The 21606-nt window shown below is 36.3% G+C and overlaps 1 protein-coding gene across 3 annotated transcripts; it reads right to left on the bottom strand.

Annotated features, from left to right (window-relative positions):
- Window positions 1-796: 796 nt before the first annotated feature.
- LOC148954571 (uncharacterized) lies at window positions 797-19662 on the bottom strand. 3 transcript variants are annotated; one of them, XM_089086606.1, is made up of 5 exons: window positions 18671-19662; window positions 16323-16424; window positions 10966-11157; window positions 8076-8244; window positions 797-916 (listed from the first exon to the last, which is right to left on the bottom strand). In XM_089086606.1, exons 1-5 carry the CDS (start codon window positions 19527-19529, stop codon window positions 886-888), a joined length of 1353 nt encoding a protein of 450 aa, XP_088942732.1. In that variant the 5' UTR covers window positions 19530-19662; the 3' UTR covers window positions 797-885. The 3 variants fall into 3 exon arrangements, with proteins under 3 accessions (XP_088942732.1, XP_088942733.1, XP_088942734.1); XM_089086607.1 differs by having other exon boundaries at window positions 10978-11157; XM_089086608.1 differs by lacking the exon at window positions 10966-11157.
- Window positions 19663-21606: the final 1944 nt, after the last annotated feature.

Here is a 21606-nt window from a genome sequence, read left to right as displayed (position 1 = left end):
AGGATAATAAAACACTCCGTAGCCGATGGTCATCTACAGCAAAAACAGGGGAAAACTTAAGTCTCATACTTTTTCTAACCAAAGTTAAGGTTGTGCCTAATACTCCAGATTTATTTTCTTTAGATTACGCTGCTACTAGCCACAGAATAAATAACCTGAAAAGCCGCTTTCTGAATCTGATAATGTTTTTTACTATCCAGAAAACTCCCTTTAAAGAAAGCATTTTTTTTTAACCATACATCGATATAGCATATAGACGGGCAACTTGAACAAAAACCGGTTCCTTAATAGCAATTTAGGAGTTTCCGCCATGATTTCAAATTTAAATATACGGAATAGAAAAACTTCCAGGCCCAGCTTTATGCACGTTTAACCATTTAACAGTGTCTTAATCGATTTTTTTGTTGTTTATGCATTTTTTTCTTATTGTTGCTCTATCTTTACATGACTCAAGTGCGGGTTAGAAATAAATATATCAATTAACATTACAGACATGTAGATAATGTTTTGATTTTAGATGGCCGATGTATTAAACAAACAAAGGTAATATAATATTTCTGAACTCCGTTTGTTCGTGCGTTTTTCTTTTCACTGTCTTGAAAATACCTATTTCAGAAAAAAATTATTTTCCCATCTATGGTATGCACAATAGGAATAAGTAGGTAAATATTATTTTCTTTTCTTTCTTTTTTATTCTAGACAGACGATTTACTAAACGACAGAAGTAATATTTAGGATTGAACTTAGCTTACTAGAGCAGTTTCCAACAAATATCTTCAAGCTGAAGAGAATCGACTAATATTCAATTGATGTATTCAAAAATCAATATTCAAAATAAAAATCACAAAGAACATCTCTTCGAAAACCACTAGTTTTTTTTTCAAATTATCGCCATGAAGAAAATGAGCTGCCTCCTCTGGAAGAAAAAACAAGTGAAATTAAAGAAACAAGGCTAAAGACATCTTAATAGACCCTTACCCCTTTCTACAATGGAGGCTAGTAAATTGGCTAAATTGGGGTATTTCAACGGGCAGTAAGATTTATGCCCCATGTTCAATGTTAATGCTTTTGCGTAAGACGAATACATAACTCGAACGAATACTATCACTCAAAAGCTGAGATTCGGCTTTTTTCATCTACTGGTTTGTATTTTAGAAATTTGCATTGTTTTTTTTTTTTAGAAAAATACGTTGAAAATAGACGAAAAACAAGCTAAGCTAGAGAAATTTTCCTATCTTTTTAATCAAATTTAGATCATTCTATAAGAAACTACTAAATCTGATGATAAAAAGTATATTGTCGTTTTGGTGCAACTTATGGCTGGAGGCTTGTCACATAATCACATAATTCACAGGATCGTCAACCTGGACTTACAAAACACATATTTTTCAGAAAAGCCAAAAATAATATCAATATAAGATAAAATTTACCGTAAGACGAAGAAAGAAGCGAATATAGCGAAAAGACCGAAAATTAACTAACAATTAAAACTATATGACACAAAATACCGTGACACGTTTACATTTACCTTATGAGATAGGTGCCACTAGAATCCAAAAAGCAGATAAGAGAGACCCCCCCCCCCCTCCTATTTTTTATCGGATACAACATAAATTTTTAGCCATTCTAATTGTTGGCCATATAAGAAGATTTTGAAGTTCACCAGCAGCTATGGATATTCAAGCATCAGTTCTACTTTTATGCAATATTTTGACTGGTCTATTGTCCTGACCTCAACGGGGTATTTGAAATATAAAGTCTCTCCTAAAGCATGAATCAAAGCTGACAGCCAGGAAAATAATCACCAAAAACTCAACACATCAGAAGAAAAACGAAACTCTTAAAGATATATAAGCCAGGGATACTTCTTGGACCCTGTTTCAACTACTAGGCCCCAACTCAAAAAACGAGAGGTACTTAGCCTAATATTTCGTCCCGTGTTTACAACTACTGCTTAGTTAGGTACATAAGTTAGGTTTGTTTATTTTATGGTAAAAGCATGAAATTTGGCAGACATATGCAGAAAAATATGGAAAATCTGACTGGGGTCAGAACCACATTTTCCTACGCGATTATGGCGTTTTATGAAAAACCGTTTTGCGATTTTCTGCGCAGGAAAAAATAGCTGACTTTAAGAGTGGGAAATTTTTCCGATCAGAGGGCCGTTTCCGACTAATTAGTCTCTCCTAATCCCAAAAATGAGCTTACTTGTTTCATCCAACTCCTGGTTATTGAGTTATCATCATTTTCATCTCTATGCTCCATGCACTTCTGAGTAATTTCCGCTTTCTGACTTTGTATTTTTCATCGTAATCGCATAGAAAGAGGTGAACATGTTACGGAAAACGTGAAGAATCGACTAAGTCGAAAATTCAAATTTGTCTCTGCAGTTCCGCGCTACTTTGTGTTTTTCCACGCGACGAAAAAAAAACGCGAATTTTAAGAATCAGCAATGACCGAGTTTAAGATCTCTTTCCTAACTAATTCGAGTCTCTCGATTCCAAAAATGTGGTTATTTTTGCAATCGGATTCTTGGTTCAGGATTTACCAGTTTCATAACCATTGTTTCCATGCCATACTCTAACAAGAACTCATACCTCCCCATAACATTCCGAAGGAGATCATACGTTTTTGACTGTAAGTAATTAATTACCCTTTTCTCAATAAGCTTTCAGAAAAAAAAAATCATTTATTCAACTCAAACAGCTTGACTTAAGGAACTGTGGACGCAAGAAGCATACTATTATGATGACAAAATGTAGAATACTAAATTACTTCAGGTATTTCAAAATAGTTAAAGAATCACATGGACCATAAGAATGAAACAGTCGATTTCAACTTGTTTCATCATAAAGGTGGCTAAAAAAGAAAATGAGGTTCTGACGGACTACCCTTTCAGACCTCCTCAATAAGCTTTCAGTAAAAAAAAAAAAAAATAAATAAATAAAAAATCATTTATTCAACTCAAACAGCTTGACTTAAGGAACTTCGGAGGTAAGAATCATACTATTATGATGAAAAAATGTAGAATACTAAACTATTTCAGGTATTTCAAAATAGTTAAACAATCACATGGACCATAGGAATGGAATATCCGATTTCGACTTATTTCATCACAAAGATTGCTAAAAAAGAAAATGAGGTTCTCACGTACAGGATAGAGGTTGAAATCGGCTTCTGACAAATAAAGCTACAAAAAGTTCACTACTGATTGTACTGATTATCACAACCTTTGCACGAACAGAGATCTGTGCACTTAAGAGGAGCTTTTGCACATTTGCACCTGTATTTGCACTTTGTTTTACAGCCACATTTGAGCAGTTCTTTGCAAATTGTCGCTGCCTCAGGAAGATTAATCCAGAAAGGCTCCCAGCTTTCGTCTTGCTTCACCTAGCCGTATAAATCCGGATCCAGTGGGAAAAGTTCCAGACAACAGGATGATGCCAATATCTGGGCCTGCAATTAAGCGCGTTTGGTATGCTGCTCAAGAGCAGCCGCTGCTAGGGAAAGTTTTTTCATTCCAATTGTTTTTCAGCTGAGAAGCTCCTTCCGCAGACTGCTCCCTTCAGACAAACTGGTTGATTTTTCGTAAAGAACGATGACGAATCGCTGGATCTCTGTAAAGTGACAATCTAGGAGCGGGGCTCCTGATAGCTCAGAGTAACGAAAGTCGGAAGAATGGATTCCACAGCTTTCCAGGTCTTCCAAACACCATGCTTTCCATGAAAACCAAAAGAAAAAGTTGTATCTCATCCAGAGAAGGCATGCAAAAAGAGAAGGCTACGAGACCTGTCAGGTCTTAGACGACAAGTAATATCGTGAATGGGCAGTATTTTCGTCTTTGCTCCAAGACCATAGATGACATTCAGGTTTTCCATTTGAAGCTGCTGGAACAAAGCTGTTGCAATCACAACTACATCCGAATCCACAGTTCTGATGGCTATGAAGTTATAGTCACACTGATCCTGATGGAAGGCATGGAGCAGCGCACGGGCGTCACCTTCTTCGTGGTTGGTAAGTGTGAGGCCATCGCGAAAAGTGATATCGCGCGTTAAAATAAATGTGTCTCCAAGAGTATCCACTACAAAGATGTCTTGCAATTCCTGGACTACCATAGTCGCCAAAAAATGGAAGAGTCGACTCTTGTTCTCAGTTGATTTAAAAAATTCACGCCAGTTCATCCGAGGAACGGGAGTTCAGTCTGTGTTTTTTACGGCATTAGACAAAGTTCCTTTGTGTTCCTGCGCTCCGTTTTTTTAGGCTGTCGTCAGTGTAGATGCCAAAGACGAGATCAATCCTTTGGGCGTCGGTTTGGGACTGTTGCTTTCTAATGTAGGTAGCAAAGTTTGAGCGAGCGTATTCACCGAAACTAATTCCAGGCTTAGGAACGATGAGGTGTACTAGAACAGACCCTTATAGTACGATTAAATCGACGATTGGGAGACTGCTGGGCAGTGGCTCTTCAAGCTCTGCCGTCAAACAGTCAACTATGTCAGATTTTTTTCCAAACCGTAGCTAGCCGTACTGGGACAGGGAAGGTGAAATAGGCTGGTTCTCGTGCATGAAAAAGTCGGTCAGGTCTGCCCCTCTACCCTTGCAGCCAATGTACAAACGGCTGAAGAGGATGCAGTTTGACTGCATGTACTTTACCTGCAGCTGAGACTCGGAGGTAGTTTTTTTTTTTTTTTTGGCGTAACGAACAGGACTATGTTCTGTCTCAGTAACGTGTCGCTAATTGCTTTCTTGTGGGAAACTATACGCTCTTGAATAAATTTTTTGTGCCCTGCAATTCCCAAGTCTTCAAGTCGCTTCAGATTCTGTATCGCCGTATCTTCTGCCAGGCGGTGGGAATAAAGAATGGACAACATGATATGAAGACATTTATAAAAGAAAACAGCACTTATTAAAGGTAAATTGTAGGTTACTTGTTTTCTTCTCATATGCTTTCTCTTTAGAAAGTACGTGCCACGTGAATTTTCTTCTTTTCTTTGTTAAACCTGTTAGCGATATGAGGTCTTTCGAGTCGCGTTTTTAAACCCGCAAATGGTCCATTCATTCAGACTACAGTCGTCACTTGTACATTAAGGTGAACCAGAGTTTGTTATGTAGAAGTATGAAAGACACATATACACCCGGCGATGATAAAAGTGATAATAACTCAGTAACGGATGGTTGGATATTAAAATGAAGCAAATTTTCAGACTCAGCATACTCGATTTAGCCATAAAAGATACCCTAAGCACATCTACTTCCATATTATACAGAAAAGAGTATGACCCACGATGATGAAAATTACGATAACTTGGAAACGACTGATCAGATTTCAAATGTGCGCACATTCTCAGAATCAGCAGACCCTAATCACTCAGTCACGACCCTTCAAACGTCCAAATCCTCCAATTTCAAAAATACACGATTTTGCGTGCGGAAAAACGCAATGAAACGCGGAAAAACGCGCTCAGAAAATGTGATTCTGTCCCCTGTCAGATTCTCCATGTTTTTCTACATATGTGTGCCAATTTTCCTGCTTTTACCATACAATGCACAAACCTTATGGAAATTGGCGCTTATGTACCTAACTATTATTTAATGAACACCACAATAGGTATTGTCCAAAAGGCTAAAAGGGTTGTGGATAATTTCGAAGACCACACTGCCTTTCCATGACAACAAATAAAAGTTAAAATAGGGATAAACTCCTTTTAATAGACAGTGATAAATTCACAAAATATACTAGATGTTTCGGTCACATATGCACGGACCGTCATCAGTAGTAATACTAAACTAAAACAATTAAAAACAATAATTTATAGGTAAAATAAAAGAACTACATATTGTTTAATAATATTATTTTTTTTCAAAGAAAAACCGAAGCGAATGTCTTTCACCTTCCTGGATCCGGTTCGTTAGCATGAATTGAACTAAAACTTGGACAGAGGTTAACCGCATTGGGTGAATTGAACTTTACTCTATCCGACTTTAATAAATTACCTTTAATTTAATTTTCATCTGGGTTTTCTTTGACCAAGTAAGAATGTAAGCAGTTATTCCTAAATGATGGAAGGAATAGTTTATAGAGGCTGTTGATATTTGGCGTGAAGTAAAGATGAGTGAAATTTGGGACGTGTACTGAAAACATTGAGGATGCCTTCTTTCAATCCCATTCCCCATAGCAAAACAATTCATTCATTGAAAAAATAACGGATTGCTGAATTTCAGCTTCTTCAGAAATCCAGTCAATCTTTTTTTACTTTTGTTTTTCTTGTGCTTTCGATGATTATTTTCCTCACAGTCAGCAATTCTATTTTCTGGTTGATGTTTTGGTAGAAACTTTAAATTTCAAATCGCCTGGTGACGACACGACAAAGAACAAGTCAGAACATTGCTTAAAAGAAAGAGTTAATGCCTGAAAACGCGAGATGCATGAACAAAACGAACCTCAATCGAATTTGTCTAGAACAGACTCTAGATAACCTGACCATATTAAAGAGAGGTGGCACTTCCTGGGGCACTACTAAAGAGGGACGACACAAGGCCCGAACAAGAAGGAGCAACGTACAAAAATACTAGGATGCACTCGATAAGAGGTCATTTCTATTTTTGTTAGAAACATGCACAATAGAAAAGCAAATGCCCGGACAGAAAACCCTACAAAATTCATTTTCAGCACAAGGAAAAGGAAGGTCAGACAAGCTTTTGTCTAAAGAGGAACAAGTAAAGAGACAAAATCCAGCAAATATGTGTTTAACGCAGCAATACCGGAGCAGCTGAACTTGAGCAAAGGGTCGTGGAAGGTGATAGAATCCAAGAATGCAATGACATGACAAGATCACGAGGCCCTTTCTACTCCCCGTCAACGGCTTTATTGACGTCCACCTCTCTTTGGTAACATCTTTTTGGAAAAGAGGTGGGTATGCCGCAAATTTGTGAGTGACTGCAGGAGTTACTGCGCCCTTAGGCTATCTGAACATCAAGTTACTTTATGGTAAAAAATTTGAATCAGGCTGTAAGTCAAGAGGGCAGTGTAATTTATAATGAGTTTCCTCACTTATTCCCATTTTGTATATAAACTTGTATTTTTAAAAGATACATTTATGACAAGCCTATTTTTTTGTAAATGAAAATAAAAAATGACACTAAAATTTAAACCAAACATTAATCATGCTGTATATGAGAGAGCGGTCCCCCACTCCTTAAATTGCCGCTATTCAAGCTGAAGTTTGACAAGAACTTAAAAAAATAATCTCAGAATCAATATGGCAAGCTTTTAAGTGCAAGTGTCTAAACTGAGAGGTCTATTCTTTAATAAAAAAAGCAAAGAAATAATTTTTACTAAAAACAAAAAATCCACCAAATTCCAAATAAAATGTTGTTTCCTTAAATTTCAGGTAACCCCCTTCCCCGTCAAGCCCTCACTCTTTTGACTTAAGTTCAATTTGTTTCATATTAAGAAAAACCTTTGCTTGGATTCTACATGACAAATATCCTGAAGAATTTTTGGCTTGGTATATATTTGGCACTGGCTTCGTAGACTCAATAACTTCAGTCAGCCTGGACGACCACGAGCAGAAATGAAGTCCTATAATGATTCAAACTTAAAACGGTTCCTAATTAATAAGTCAGTCTTTTTTTTTTTATTGATAAACCAGGCAAAGAAGAGAGTAAGCAATCATTACCGAAGATACCTTCCCCTTTGTGTCCTTGTTTTAACTAAATGTAGAAAAATTAAATAATTTTTTTTTCCTTGTGGGAATCAGAATATGGGGATACGCATTTCCACAGAGGGGAAAACCGGGCACCGTAGTTCACTTCACCAAAATTCACTTCATCGAGCAAAGCTCGCCGGTACTCTTTGTTTATCCTTGAAAAAAGTGGTTAAATTACTATTTCTTGCCTTGTTTCAAACTGGATTTTGTCTTCATCGACTTGTGCTTACTCGTCTGAGGCTGGGCTCAAATACATCACACCTTTTTACCTTTTTAATGCTTCTTCAAGTTTCCGATTTCCCAACGCCTCGTTTGGTCGATTGAAATAGGGTTCAGCCTATTTGAAAGACTAGATACTAAGAGACTCACCCAAAGGCAGGAGCTTGTCCAAAAGTAGAGGGTTGCTGGCGACTCACTCCAAATTGAGACCCCTCTGTGGTACTGGTAGCGATGGAGCCAAATGTAGGAGTGTTCTTCGCAGCAAAAGCTTCAAACACGTTGCCAGTGCCAGTAGATGCACCATTTGCAAAAACAGAGCCTGAAATTTTGTTTGAGCACAGCTACAATAGTTTCATAGAAACACTTTTCATTTTGTTAAAGTACTTTCAGAAACTGATACAATAGTCACAGAAAAAACAGAAGGGTTTTCACATTATAATGATTGAAGATTTGAAATATGAATGGCGTATATGATAGATGTAGGTCGATTTTGCATTGCAGAAATGATTGTTGATACCCTTGGATGCTCTAAGAGATATATATATATATATATATATATATATATATATATATATATATATATATACATATATATATATATATATATACATACATATATATATATATATATATATATATATATATATATATATATATATATATATATATATATATATATATATATATATATATATATATATATATATATATATATATATATATATATATATATATATATATATATATATATATATATATATATACGAATGTCGACATTCATGTCAACATTTACCGGTGAATGTGCGAAATAACTTTTTTCTCCTTGGATTTAGTAAACGTTGCCTGTCAACTTTTTCAAATTAATGCAAGGTTTGATGATCACGGAAAGGGTTAGATTAAGTTTGGTTATGTTAGCTTAGGTTTTAAACCAATTTCTGATATTTATAACTAAACTTAGCCTAAGCAAAACTAACATAATCCAACCTAACCTAACTTTAACTTTTACATTCATAGCTTGCATAAGACTGAAAAAGCTGACTCGCAAAGCTAACTGAATCCAAGCAGACAAAGAGGAATTTTGGACATTCACCGGTGTATGTCGACATTAACCAGATTTCGCTCATTCACGGTAACAAATATATCAATTCAGCCATAGCCTTATCAATGTCAAGCCGGCTTGGGCTGACAAACCGATGAACTGACTCTAACCTGTTTAGAGGCTCGGCTTTGGCCAACTCCTGAAAATACCTGGAAATTTAAATAATTAGATCTTCGACCTTTCTTTCTATTTGAATATCCATTCTTAATGAGGTTTTACTACTACGGAAAAATAGCTAGAATGTTGACTAGAATTTCTACTTAAATGTCTAAATCTCAATATTAATGATAGGGGGATAGACATTCAACGAAAACGAAGTCTATGATGCCTCAGAATAGTATCAGAAGCATGATACCACACGCACTTGCGTCATTGCCTTTACCATACAGCTGCTGCAATTTTTAATTCAGCATTCAGGGCCTCTTAAACTAGCCATACTAATGAAATAAATTCAGCAATTCTCAGATACTGACCTAGAGCACTGTCAAGAAAGCAGATGAAAAACTGTCAGAATACTGTCACAACAGATAGAGGATCGTCAGCTTTTAAAATCTCTTTTAGCGTTTAAAAAGTGAAAACAGGTCAACGTTTATTATTAGCGGATAAAGATTTTTAGTTGAAGTAACAAGGACAATGAAATGAAATCTGACAGTTTTAATTGGTAACGTGGAAACTTACACTGCCATACACATCTGAAATTTTTTTTTAGAAAAAACGAGAATTTTAATTTTTAATGAAAAAGACCTTCATATATAGTTATAGAGAGTTTTTGATAATTGCGAACTGAAACCAAACAATCGTAAATAAAAAATAAAAAAAAGAAACGTGAGTAAACAATCAGCAAAAGATAATTGACACCAAATACGTTAAGAAAGTAAAGCTTTCCTTTGAAGGCGTGTTGATGTTAAGGGAATCAGCGCATTGTTATTGTTTGAATTTTACACACAAAAACCATTGTCAAATTTGACTAACTAGTTTGCTTATTTATTGTCACAATTCAACGTGGCAACAGAAAAAAAAATTTCGTACTCCTTTTAAAACTTCACATTTTTGAAACGCCCAAAAGAAAATCGTGGTTTTTTATGGGTCCAGGGGGCAAAAAAATGTTTTTTAAATTAATGTCCTTGGTACTTTAAGATGATTGCAAGAATGAAAATACAACAAATGTATATATATATATATATATATATATATATATATATATATATATATATATATATATATATATATATATATATACATATATATATATATAACAAGAGATGTGCTGGTGTTATTACAGATCTTCACCTCTAGTTTTTCGAAAGTCAACTAAAATGTGAAGTATCATAGCCTACATCGTCATTTATAACCTGGTTATCAACAATCTGATATTCAACAGAATCATAAACTAATAAAAAGGAGTAATTAAAAATCTCATATTTGTTAATGATTAATGATTCACTTTTAAAATCTAATTTTGACAATAAAAAATAATTTCGATCCATCAATATCTGATCTTTTCTGTTTAATCCGGAATTTGTTTTGAATATTTTGCTATGAGGGCTATGTGGATGTTCGATTTCCGAATCCAAACAACTGCTTACTACCAGAGGAGTCAATTCACGAGAATTTCGGGAGGGGGATTTGATTTTCAAGATCTAGAAGGGGGTGATTAGACAGGGGGCATAAGCCCCTTCCCTGCAACAGATAAACACTGCTACACGTGTTTTCCTGTGTTTGGGGAAAGGAGGAGAAAAATGTTCAGATTTTTTCCAAGGTGTCATACTTTTAAAGCGTTATACAAATTTTGCCCTTCTTTATGAATGTTTGCCCCCCCCCCCCCAAAGGGAGTGTAATATGAACATACAGCAAAAGAAATGTCGGAAAAAATATAATTTGCAAGCAATTAAAAAGGCGCTAAACAATTAAAAGGGCTATGCAAGTAAAAACAAGGTATACCAGATGAAGTACCAAGTGCCGAAGGGGATCCAAATGCAGCTGCACTACCAAATGATGGAGATCCTCCAAAAGATGGCGCACCTCCGAATTTAGTTGAGCCGAATGCAGGGCTACCAAATGCAGGTCTAGAAGGGGTTGCCTGAATAGCACCCCCGAACACAGATGGCTGAGATGGACTCCCACCGAAAATTCCTAAAACAAAGACACTATTTCGTATATTAACTATTAACCTTTACTACCCTTTGTCTTTTATTCTTTTATTAATCTTTATAAAGAAAAAAAATGAACAAAATGTGAATGAAAAGTGATATTATAAAAGATTCATTTCTAAAACGACTTGTTTAACTACAAAAACTTTGGCCACTAGGAAAATCAAGAAGTATCTTTAAAAACATCCATTTGTGGGATAAACCAACGAAGGACGGCCTTATTCCCTTTACATTGAATTTGTTTATTAGGATCTGTTTCTGTGTCATATATAAATTGCTTTTTAATTAAACAATTTTCTAACATAATTGTATTAAAATTAAAAAAAAAGTTTTTCTACGAGAAGTAATAAGTCAATCAAACAGTTCGTGGTAACGAAATGTAAGTAAGGAGCGACCCGGCTCAATGGCAACCGAAACTCTAAAAAACGGAATTTTGATACCAATAGATACATCAAAAGAATCAGATTTTAATGCTGATTTCAAATATATATGTTTTATTAAGTTTAACCTCACCTATAAAAAGTTCCCCGCCTGAGAAAATTTGGCTGATTTTCGAGAAAAGGGGGAAAGACCCCCTAAAAGTTATGGAAACTTAATGAAAATCACACCATCATATTCAGTGTATCAGAGAACCCTACTGTAGAGGTTTCAAGCTCCTATCTACAAAAATGTGGAATTTTGCATTTTTTGCCAGAAGAAAGATCACGGGTGCGTGTTTATTTATTTGTTTTTTTTCTTTTTCCCAGGGGTAATCGTATTGACCAAGTGGTCCTAAAATATTATAGGAGGACTCATTGGAAGGGAAATTAAAAGTTCTAGTGCCCTTTTTAAGTGACAAAACAATGGAGGACAACTAGGCCCCCTCCCACGCTCATTTTTTTCCCAAAGTCACCCAATCAAAATTTTGAGATAGCCATTTTGTTCAGCATAGTCGAAAATATAATAAACAAGTCTTTAACGATGGATTAATCCCCCAAAGGTCCCAGGGGAAGGGCTGCAAGTTATGAACTTTGCCCATTGCTTACATATTGTATTGGTTATTGGGAAGTATACAGACAATTTCAGGAAGAATTTTTTTCTGGTAGGGGGGGGGGGCCCCCTGAAAGAAGGGGTTACTCGGGAGAATCTTTCAATGGAGGATGTTTCTTTGGGGTAAGGGACATTTCTATGAAGGGGGCGCCGGATTTCCAAGCATTATTTAAAATACGATCAGAAATTAAATTTAAAAAAACAAGTTTTTTCAACTGAAAGTAAGAAGCACCATTAGACCTTAAAATGAACAAAAATTATTACGTATATGAGGGGGTTCTCCCCCAAGTCAATACCTCGCTCTTTACGCTATAGTTTTTTTTAGTGCTTTCAAAAGAGCTATCTATTCTAATTAACGGCCTTTGTGATTAAGGGGTCATTTTTAAAGAATTGGAACAAAATTTGAACTTTTTGAGACTCTGTCTCAAAACTTTATTTTTTAAAACAATAAAAACTTTAGCGTAAACAGCGAGGCGTTGAGGAGGGGAAAGCCCCTTCCATATACGGAATAATTCCTGTTCGTTTTAAGTTTTAATGTCGCTCCTTACTTTCAGTTTAAAAAGCTTGTTTTTATTATTTATTAAAAACTTAAAACGACATTAAATTAGGCTATATAAAGTACCAAACATAAAATAAACAACAATTACAATGTACTAGGGTAATAAGTTTTAAACGACCATAAAGTGCCAAAGATAAGTGTGGTATTACCACCCCTCTTAAAACCTCCCAAAAGATTAAACTGTAATTTACACTTTATTTTGGTTTAATTCATAGATTTTGTTTTGCCAAGTAATTGACAACTTTAAACGACCGTAATGTGCCACAGATAAGTGCGGTGTTGCCACCAGTATTACCACTTGACCGATACCAAAAAGCGATGCCGGTCGATGAAAAAAGCGGGGTTTTTGCTGTATCATTTCTACCGAAACACGGTATAATTTATGGTATATTTTGATACCCGTAATGCAAATACGTTGTCACTAGTTTCAACAAAAAACTTACTTTTTAAAATTAATTCCTAGCTACTTTTCTAGCATTATTCTTTATTATTTTTTTTAAGTGGTGGATTTTGTTATGGACTTTGAACAAGAAAGGTAGAATAAAATGAAAAGAGACATCCCCCAGTTTTCCACTCCATATAAAAAAGGGAAAAATAGTCCCCAATGATAAATTCATATCTTTTTACCATTTTCTGGCACTCTCACCCGTTCTTCATCACTAATAGCTCGTCCAGACCACCCATTCTCTAGAAAATTGGAAGCAGGATCCATTTTTGGATCCTCTGATATACCGGCCTTAAAACCGAAACAAAGAGACAAATGTGCCAGTCTACACTTCAGGTCTTCCGCCAAATTTTTTTTTAAGAAAGTAGACAGTTTGACACACTCCAAAAGACGTGAATGCTAGATAGAAAAGTTATTACTGGCTCAGCAAATATGCAAAACATTCTCGAGCCAGATGCTCATTTTTCCCATTTTTAATTTTAATTTTAGCTTTGCGGTACAGAAGCAGTTTTTACACAACTTACTTCCTTGAAATATATTTCAAAAAATCAATGTAAAGAATAATAAATTTGTAGTGATGCTTTTCTACAATTCCCAACTTTTCGAGAGCATATTATTTACTTCCTTTAAAAAATCCTTAGCATGGTTCGGTTTATGATTTGTCAGCATATTTTTACTCCTTCCCTCGCCCCAAAGCAAAGAAGGTAGTGACACCCTTGTCTACACAATTGCCCAAGACATAATTGTTTGAAACTTTATTCCTTGAACCCCCCCCCCCCTTCTTTACCGAAGCTTGACTCCATCACCGGGACAAACCCTAGTTAAAATGACTGATCGAAATCAAATGTTGAAGGTATTTGGAGAAATGAGAACTAGGCTTGAAAAGATTGCATCTAGCTTCATGTGCACTTACTGGGTTTGTGGTTACCTTAAAACCATTTTTTTTTATACCAAAAGTAACTCTTGCAGCTTTTATTGGAGGAGTAATATATAATTACACAGAGGCGTATCATTGTATGAAAAACGAGAAATATAGAAAACGAAATGGCTAGGAAAAGAGCGTCACTTTGATCACGACTAGATTCTAATGACAATTATCATATTAAAGATACTAAAACGTTAAAAGGAATCACTTGCATAGGCAGACAAAGGTCAATCGGTATCAGACAGCGTGGTCATACTTGTCAAGACCTACAATGGCTGCACTCTGCAAAATATTTTGATTCCTAGCAGTGCTGTCCTTTGAGGTTGCTTTACCGTCCACTTGAAGTACACGTTTAACAAGTCTCAGTTCTAGCCCCCCTTCTTGTCATGGCTTGACCTACCTTTTTGCTGACGGTTCAGACCACATTCCGCTTTTAATTTCAACGAAAGAGTTAGCAAATACTGCATGTCAGTTTTGACTTCCTCTAAAAAACAAAAAGGCGCTCAGCAATGACATTCGACATTGGTAAGGAAAAAATTTTGCATCAATTGTGAAACGTTTGCAAACATTACTACTCCAGTTGCAGGTTTTAGTATAGGGACACGGAATCAATACACCAGTGTGTCAGAATGGTTTAAATTTTTAAGATGCACACCCTCAGATAGAGTTAAATTCGATATCAACTGCCATTCCTTATCCATATTTGCCTTATTCCATATGCCAGAGATATAGTACTAATGGAATTACTGATGACTAGGAACTATTAGCTCGTAACTAGAGGGATCAGAAAATAGAGGAAGTCATTTATCTTTTCAGAGAAGCGAAAACGACCTAGAATTGCTTTGATGTTCTCATGTGACGGATCTTTAATAACCTAAGTCTTAACACAACATGTGAGTACTCGACAGCTCGAGAATACGCCTTGTCGAGTTTTCAAATGAAAGCCAACAGATGGGAGCCAAAGCAAGGAATATGTGTTGTTCCACCTGAGTGAAGACTCAGATATATTTATTCCTATATGCATTTTGTCATTTTCAACTGTGTTAAAAGTGATTAATATGTAAAATATTTGCTCTTGGAAGCACATTAATTACTTGTTTGAATTTTCGCGAGTTGCGCAGTAACCTATCCAGCCATATGTCATTAGAAATAGAGAGGAAACATTTGTCCCTTTTCCCGTACGGTGACATTACTTAGGATAAATTCAGTGATAAAAGTTATTTCGCGGTACAGATGGTCTGGTTAAAGTCATTTCGCGGTATAATCAGAAAAAAGTGCGGCATTTCTCTCTAAATTGCGGTATTATAGCGCAAAATGCGGTATATGTGGCAACACAGGTTGCCATCCCTCCTCAAACCTCCCGTAAGACTAGACTGTAATTTGCACTTTCCTTTGATTTAATTCACAAGTTTTGTTTTGCCAAATGATTTTTCCATGTGTTTGAAAGGAACAGGCCTTTTTAAAAGAGTAAAACTAAATTAGTTATTAAACTCTCAAATTATTTAACTATTTTTAACGGGGACTTGTTTTTCTAAAAACAAAAAAGACTATTCTGATATTCTGATTTTTAGTTTTATTTTGAACCTACTTACAAGTCAAATTTAAAGCGAATAAACATTTTAATCAACTATAGAACAAACAATAAGAAATGATTATCTATAAGAATATATGCGTGACGAAAAATCTGATCACGCATATATTGACTTAGTCAGTAACAAAACAGGTTCTCAACCATGGTTTCAACCGAGCGACTATTTCAACGTCCCAGCATGCTGAACTCCAAAACCCGTATCTGGACTACCCTCCAAAGAATTGAGCTTATCCCTTTTGGGCCAAATTTCAAAATGCAGGCAGATCCATTCTACAATCCAGAGCTTTGTTGTAATAGATTTTAAGATGAAATTGGCTCCGGATGAAAAACTAATAAAAAATCCGGCTCAAAAAACAGAATTTTCTAATTCAGCTGTTTTCAAAATTATTGGTTTTCACAAGCAGTAAATTTAGACTGGAAAATGCAAAACACCTAAGCTTTGCAAAAAGATTAAAATTTATTACTTAGACAGCAGGTAATAATAAAATTCCGATTGCATTTTTATATTCAACATATAAAAGGGGATTAAAAGGCGCAATAAAACCTCCTTGAGCTATAAACTATATATATAATGATTATATTGAAGCAAAATGTATTACCGGCTGTTTGTTGCGCTCCTGCTCCGAAAGCACCACCGCCAAATACATTCCGGTTCTTATTCGCTTCACTTGGCTGACCACCGAGACCGAATGCACCCAGACCTAAAAGATACACCAAAGAATATACTAGACAAGAGTCCAAGTTTTAAATCTTCTAGATACTAAAGGCAATAACTTCATAAAAAAATTAAATAGTACATATTCTACGCGAAACAACTGAAAAAAGGGAAAAAATAAAGTATCTTGAACAACACAGACAGTAAACGTTTTTGCAGGATGGACTAGCAAAGACAAAGTTCAATCATTTTCTACCAACAGTGCCGTTATGATTAGCACAATACCCTGGTTTCGAAGAATCTTGTCTTTGAGCACATGTTTTAGTACATTTTTCGTGGATTTTCACCATCTTGGAAAGTAGTTAAGTTAGCTTTCAGGAATAGATCCGGAGCCAAATTATGCACAGAAAAGGTCTTTTGAGATAACTAGGTAAACACATTCTTCCTCCAAAGAGCACTGATCTTTGACGAAATTGCACAATCTAGAACAACCATGCAACATCAGTTGCGGTATTAGTTCTTAGCCCTGTTATGGCAATGTCAAATCATCAAAGGGGCGGTTTTATTCAATTTTTTCTAGAAATCTTTTTAAAATTGCCGTACCATCCTTAGGTATTAAAATGGATGCCGTCCAAGGTCGACTTAAACAGTCCAGACTTCTGGTGAATATACCCGAAGTATTTTACGTTCAGTGTTCTGAAACTAACGAACTGGAATATTCAAGATATTAAATGTACCTATAATTTGAAATAAATATTTTATTGCATTGAATTTGATACCTTTTACAGTACAGTCAATAAATAGCCGAAAATTGTATTAAGACTTACGCCGTCCTCCTTTAGAAAGAGTTAAGATTTTTCAGAAAAATATTTTGGGCGCTAAAAATTGTTCAATGCCAATTCAGAAACAAAGGAAACGAGCTTTACCTTAAACAGAAGAGGTCTCAAAGTTAAACCAACACACTATTTTGATTTCATATTTACGCTTTCTGAACACAATTTGACAAAGAACAATTTTCCAATTATAAGCGTTTCAAACAAAATATAAAGCGCCTCCCTCGTTCTCCCCTAAGTCACAGAAAAAACTTGTCTTACCCCACGTTCAATACATCTTATTGTAATCGATTGCAATTGGTTTTCGTCAGTGACAGCCAGTGAAAACCATTCTCTATCAAAGAGAATGATTTTCATTAGCAGTCAGTATCAATTGTAGTCGATTGCAATTGGTTTTCGTCAGTGACAGCCAGTGAAAACCATTCTCTATAAAAGAGAATGATTTTCATTAGCAGTCAGTATCAATTGTAATCGATTGCAATTGGTTTTCGTCAGTGACAGCCAGTGAAAACCATTCTCTATCAAAGAGAATGATTTTCATTGGCAGTCAGTATCATTTGTAATCGACCGCAATAAGGTATACTGAACGCAGGGTTCGTCTATAGTAAAAGCTCAATTCCTAAAGAACGCATAGAAATTGTACTGACAAACTTCTTCCATTTCCTTTACTTGGCAGATTTTGGGAGTTTCACAGCTGTAAAGTTCTTCATAGAGACACCCAGTCTACTTTTCAGATATTACAAGAGCATAAGTTCTCTAGTTTCACTAGAACTGTTTTTTGTTAGAACTAAATAAGATAAATAAACAGCAGTATTAAGCTGAATAGTGTAGCTTCATTTGTGCATATGCACACAAAATAGATGAAAAGTTCTACGTTACTGTATTGAAAATAGCTACAAAAAAAACTTAACAAGAAGAAAACTTCAAACATAACCAAACTCTGTAAATGTCCCGTGTCTTTACTTTGCACGAGGAGTTTATAGGAAGCTGTGAAAGATCAGTATCTCGAAACGCCCCGAAGCTTCGGTAGTAAGCATTTTTAAATTGCCTTCAACCACAATCACTTAAGATGTCTCTAGTTTAATTTGTAGCTTTAAATCATTCCGAAGATCGGTTCTATTGGAGCATTGGCAACGAGAAAGAAAGGGAGAAGAGAGAGCGAGAGAGAGAGCGAGAGAGAGAGAGAGAGAGAGAGAGAGAAAGAGAGAAATATAGAGAGAAAACGAGAGAGAGAGAGAGAGAGAGAGAGAGAGAGAGAGAGAGAGAGAGAGAGAGAGAGAGAGAGAGAGAGAGAGAGAGAGAGAGATAGAGAGAGAGCTGTACATGCACACAGACACACGTTAATATTTTAAGTGATTAGAGGGTTGGAGTTTATAAATTTAAGAGAAACTATATGCGTATACAACTGTACTTGTTGCTATTGTTGTAAAAGATAAGTGTATAAGAAACTAGGAAATACCTGCTGCCGTCCCAAAACTGCTGCCAGTGGCACCGGTTTGCATTCTGCCAAAATTAGTGAACGCATTGCCCGTTGCTGAAGTTTGTGGTTGAGAAGCAGCAGTACTACCAAACAGCGATTGTACAGTGTCAGCAATTGCTTTGTTTCCAAAACCTGGTTGTTGAACCTGCCCAAAAGGCTTGCCTTGTCCAAATACTCCGACTGCACTTGTCGTAGGTGGTTTTTGATCAAAGCTACCAAAAGTATTTAGTGGCGTCGTTGCTGGAGATGGCTGTCCAAAAATACTAGTTGGCTGTCCAAACACTCCTGTGCCAGGTGGAGGCTGCCCAAAGACTGGAGCAGAAGGAGTTGGCTGACCGAAAAGTGCAGTGGCTTGGCCAACAGCAGCTGTTGTGGTTGGCTGACCAAATACAGAAGTGGTTAGAGGAGCGGCATCTGCAGGCACTTGCGTGAATCCACTACTTGGGCCAGCTTCAAAGGCCGATTTTTCAGATTCAGAAACAATAGGCACACCAAAAGCACCAGTAGTTGCAAAAGTAGAATTAGTGGCTGCACTTGAACTAGGAGCAAAGGAGGCAAATATTGAAGGCTTTGTAACAGACAAGGTAACCGGAATTTCCGGAACATTTGCCGTGGCTGAAACCATCGTTGTTGGTACAATTAATGCTTGCTTTTCTTCTAACGGTTGAGTTTCTGAAGCGTCTTTGAGAAACTCAGAAACAAGGTCTACATCTGGCTGCAAGTCCACAAGTGGAATTTCTGGAATCTCCTTAGTAATTTGAGTATCTTTCTCAACTGATGCCAAATTCTCTTCATCTAGTTTCACTTCTCTTTTAAATACTGATTTTTCAGTCGGCATTACATCTTTTTTTTTAACGAAGTCTCTACCGTCGGAATATTATCTTTTATTGGTTTAAGTTCATCCGTTTCAGCCAAAGAACATGAAGATTTTTTCAACCCAACAGCAGCAGGCGACGCTTCATTTTTTATTGCACTGGGCTGTGCTTCAGTCATGCCAAGCTGACTGGTGAGACTGAAAAGTGAAGGAGGTTGCTCTGTTGCATCTGTTTTTGAAGCAGAAGACGTAACGGAAAAAGTGGTAAATATTGATGGCTTAGTTGCAGTGGATTTTGCTTCAACTTCTTTGGACGTTCCTATACCGAAAAGATTTCTAGTGGCCGTTTCAAGAGTTGGAACTGGGGCCTTTGTCTTGTCTACTTGTTTTTCGGGGGGTTCGGCAATAGAAGTCGACTGCGTGACTTCATATTTAGGTGTGAAACTAAACACTGATGGTTGAATCTCTGAAGTCTCGCTTTTGAAGAAAGTTTTAGTATCTTTGGTAGCAAATAAGTCAGACGTTATTTTCATATCACCTGCAACCGAAACTTGGGGTTTCGTTTGAATTGTTTGCTGAGAAATCGATCCAAAATTACTTACTGTAAGAGTAGTGGATCTGGAGAGAAGGGAGGAAGGTTCAGTTTTAATAAGCTCGGTATCGAAAAGTTGCTTAGTTTCAGTTTTCACGGACTCGGAAGCTTTTGCGAATCCTAGCTTGGGAGTGAAGATAGAGCCCTTTGAAGAGAAAGGGAAAACTGTTGTACTTTTTGCAGCTGCTCTATCAACAAAATTTGGCGGTGAATTAACATCACTAATGAGTTGACGTGTTTCTGGGGCAAAACTAACAGTAGGTTTTCGCAAAGCCTCTGGGAGGGAAAAAGGAGTTACAGATCCAAAAGAAGGTTTATGTGGAACGGATCCAGGTACAGCAATGGATTCCATCTTTTGGTCTTTCACAGCTTCGATGCTTTTAGGAAAAAGAGTGGATTGTAGACCTATTCCAGTGCTTTTTCTTACGTCAGCTTTCGGTGTCGATGTTACCCAATCTTTCGGTGATCGAACAGTGGGTCTAATTGGAGAGCCTGGTGGTGTGATCTCTTCGAACTTTGGTCGAATTAAGTTTGGAACGAGTGGAAGTGTGGCTTTAGTTTCTATCATTGGCTGCGATTGTAACTGTGCTTTTACTGAAGCTTGCCATTTTGATGTGATTATGGATGGTTGTGGACCAAATTTTTGCAGAGTAAACTTCCTATCAGCCGAAATTTTGGATTCGCTTAGTGATCTCTCAAGATTTTCCAGGGTTTTGTTCCTAGAAAAGAATAGAACATGAACATACTATACAATGATACAATAATGTACGCAATCCCAAAAAAAGCACACATCGTAGCTGTCACGCTCGGGCTTTTTCAAACTTCAAAGATAATAACCAAAATAGAGTTAGGCTTTTAAAAGGGACAAGATCACCATACAAATTGTAGGTCAGGAAAATAAAAGTGGATTGAACATACACTGCCCTACTCAACCTTCCATTTGAGAAAACCTTAGCACATAGTTTTTCACAACGATTTCAAACGAACGAAAAATGTCAGATACGTCGGAAGCATGGGTGTCTAAAAAAACAAAGCCAAGACTGATCTTTAGCAGAAAATAGGTAAAAACGCTACTAATATAAAACCTTTAAAAGAAATTTAAGACTTAGAACTTTTCGCTGCGAAATCGATTCAAAATTGTATTGTAAGAATGGCGAAAAAAAGGAAAAAAGTTTAGTGGCTCTAACACGGTATCTTGGTGTAATTTTAGGCTTCTACCTCTTCGTATTTTTTTTTAGCTCTTTTACCTTATAAAAATACACTCAGAAGTGTGGCGACAAAAAAAGAACAATAAACCGCTGAGAACCTTTTTTCCATCTAAGACTTTTTTTTTAAAGCAGTAAAACTGATTAGGTCCATTCAATAACACACCACACAAATTTTCTCTCAAGGCTGCTTAAAATTTTCGGCCCTATTAGCCCTTCTTGGACTAGAGTCTATTCCCGGTGAAGTGGCAACGTACCACAAAAAGAAACTTAGTTAACTTAGGTCATAGACTCATTTATTTTA

This window comes from Artemia sp. Qi Xiang Cuo, chromosome 3 (assembly GCF_049724085.1).
Source record: "Artemia sp. Qi Xiang Cuo chromosome 3, ASM4972408v1, whole genome shotgun sequence".
NCBI classification, from domain to species: domain Eukaryota; kingdom Metazoa; phylum Arthropoda; class Branchiopoda; order Anostraca; family Artemiidae; genus Artemia; species Artemia sp. Qi Xiang Cuo.
The sequence above is the reverse complement of the archived record's forward strand: the minus strand, read 5'-3'. Positions and strand labels throughout refer to the sequence as shown.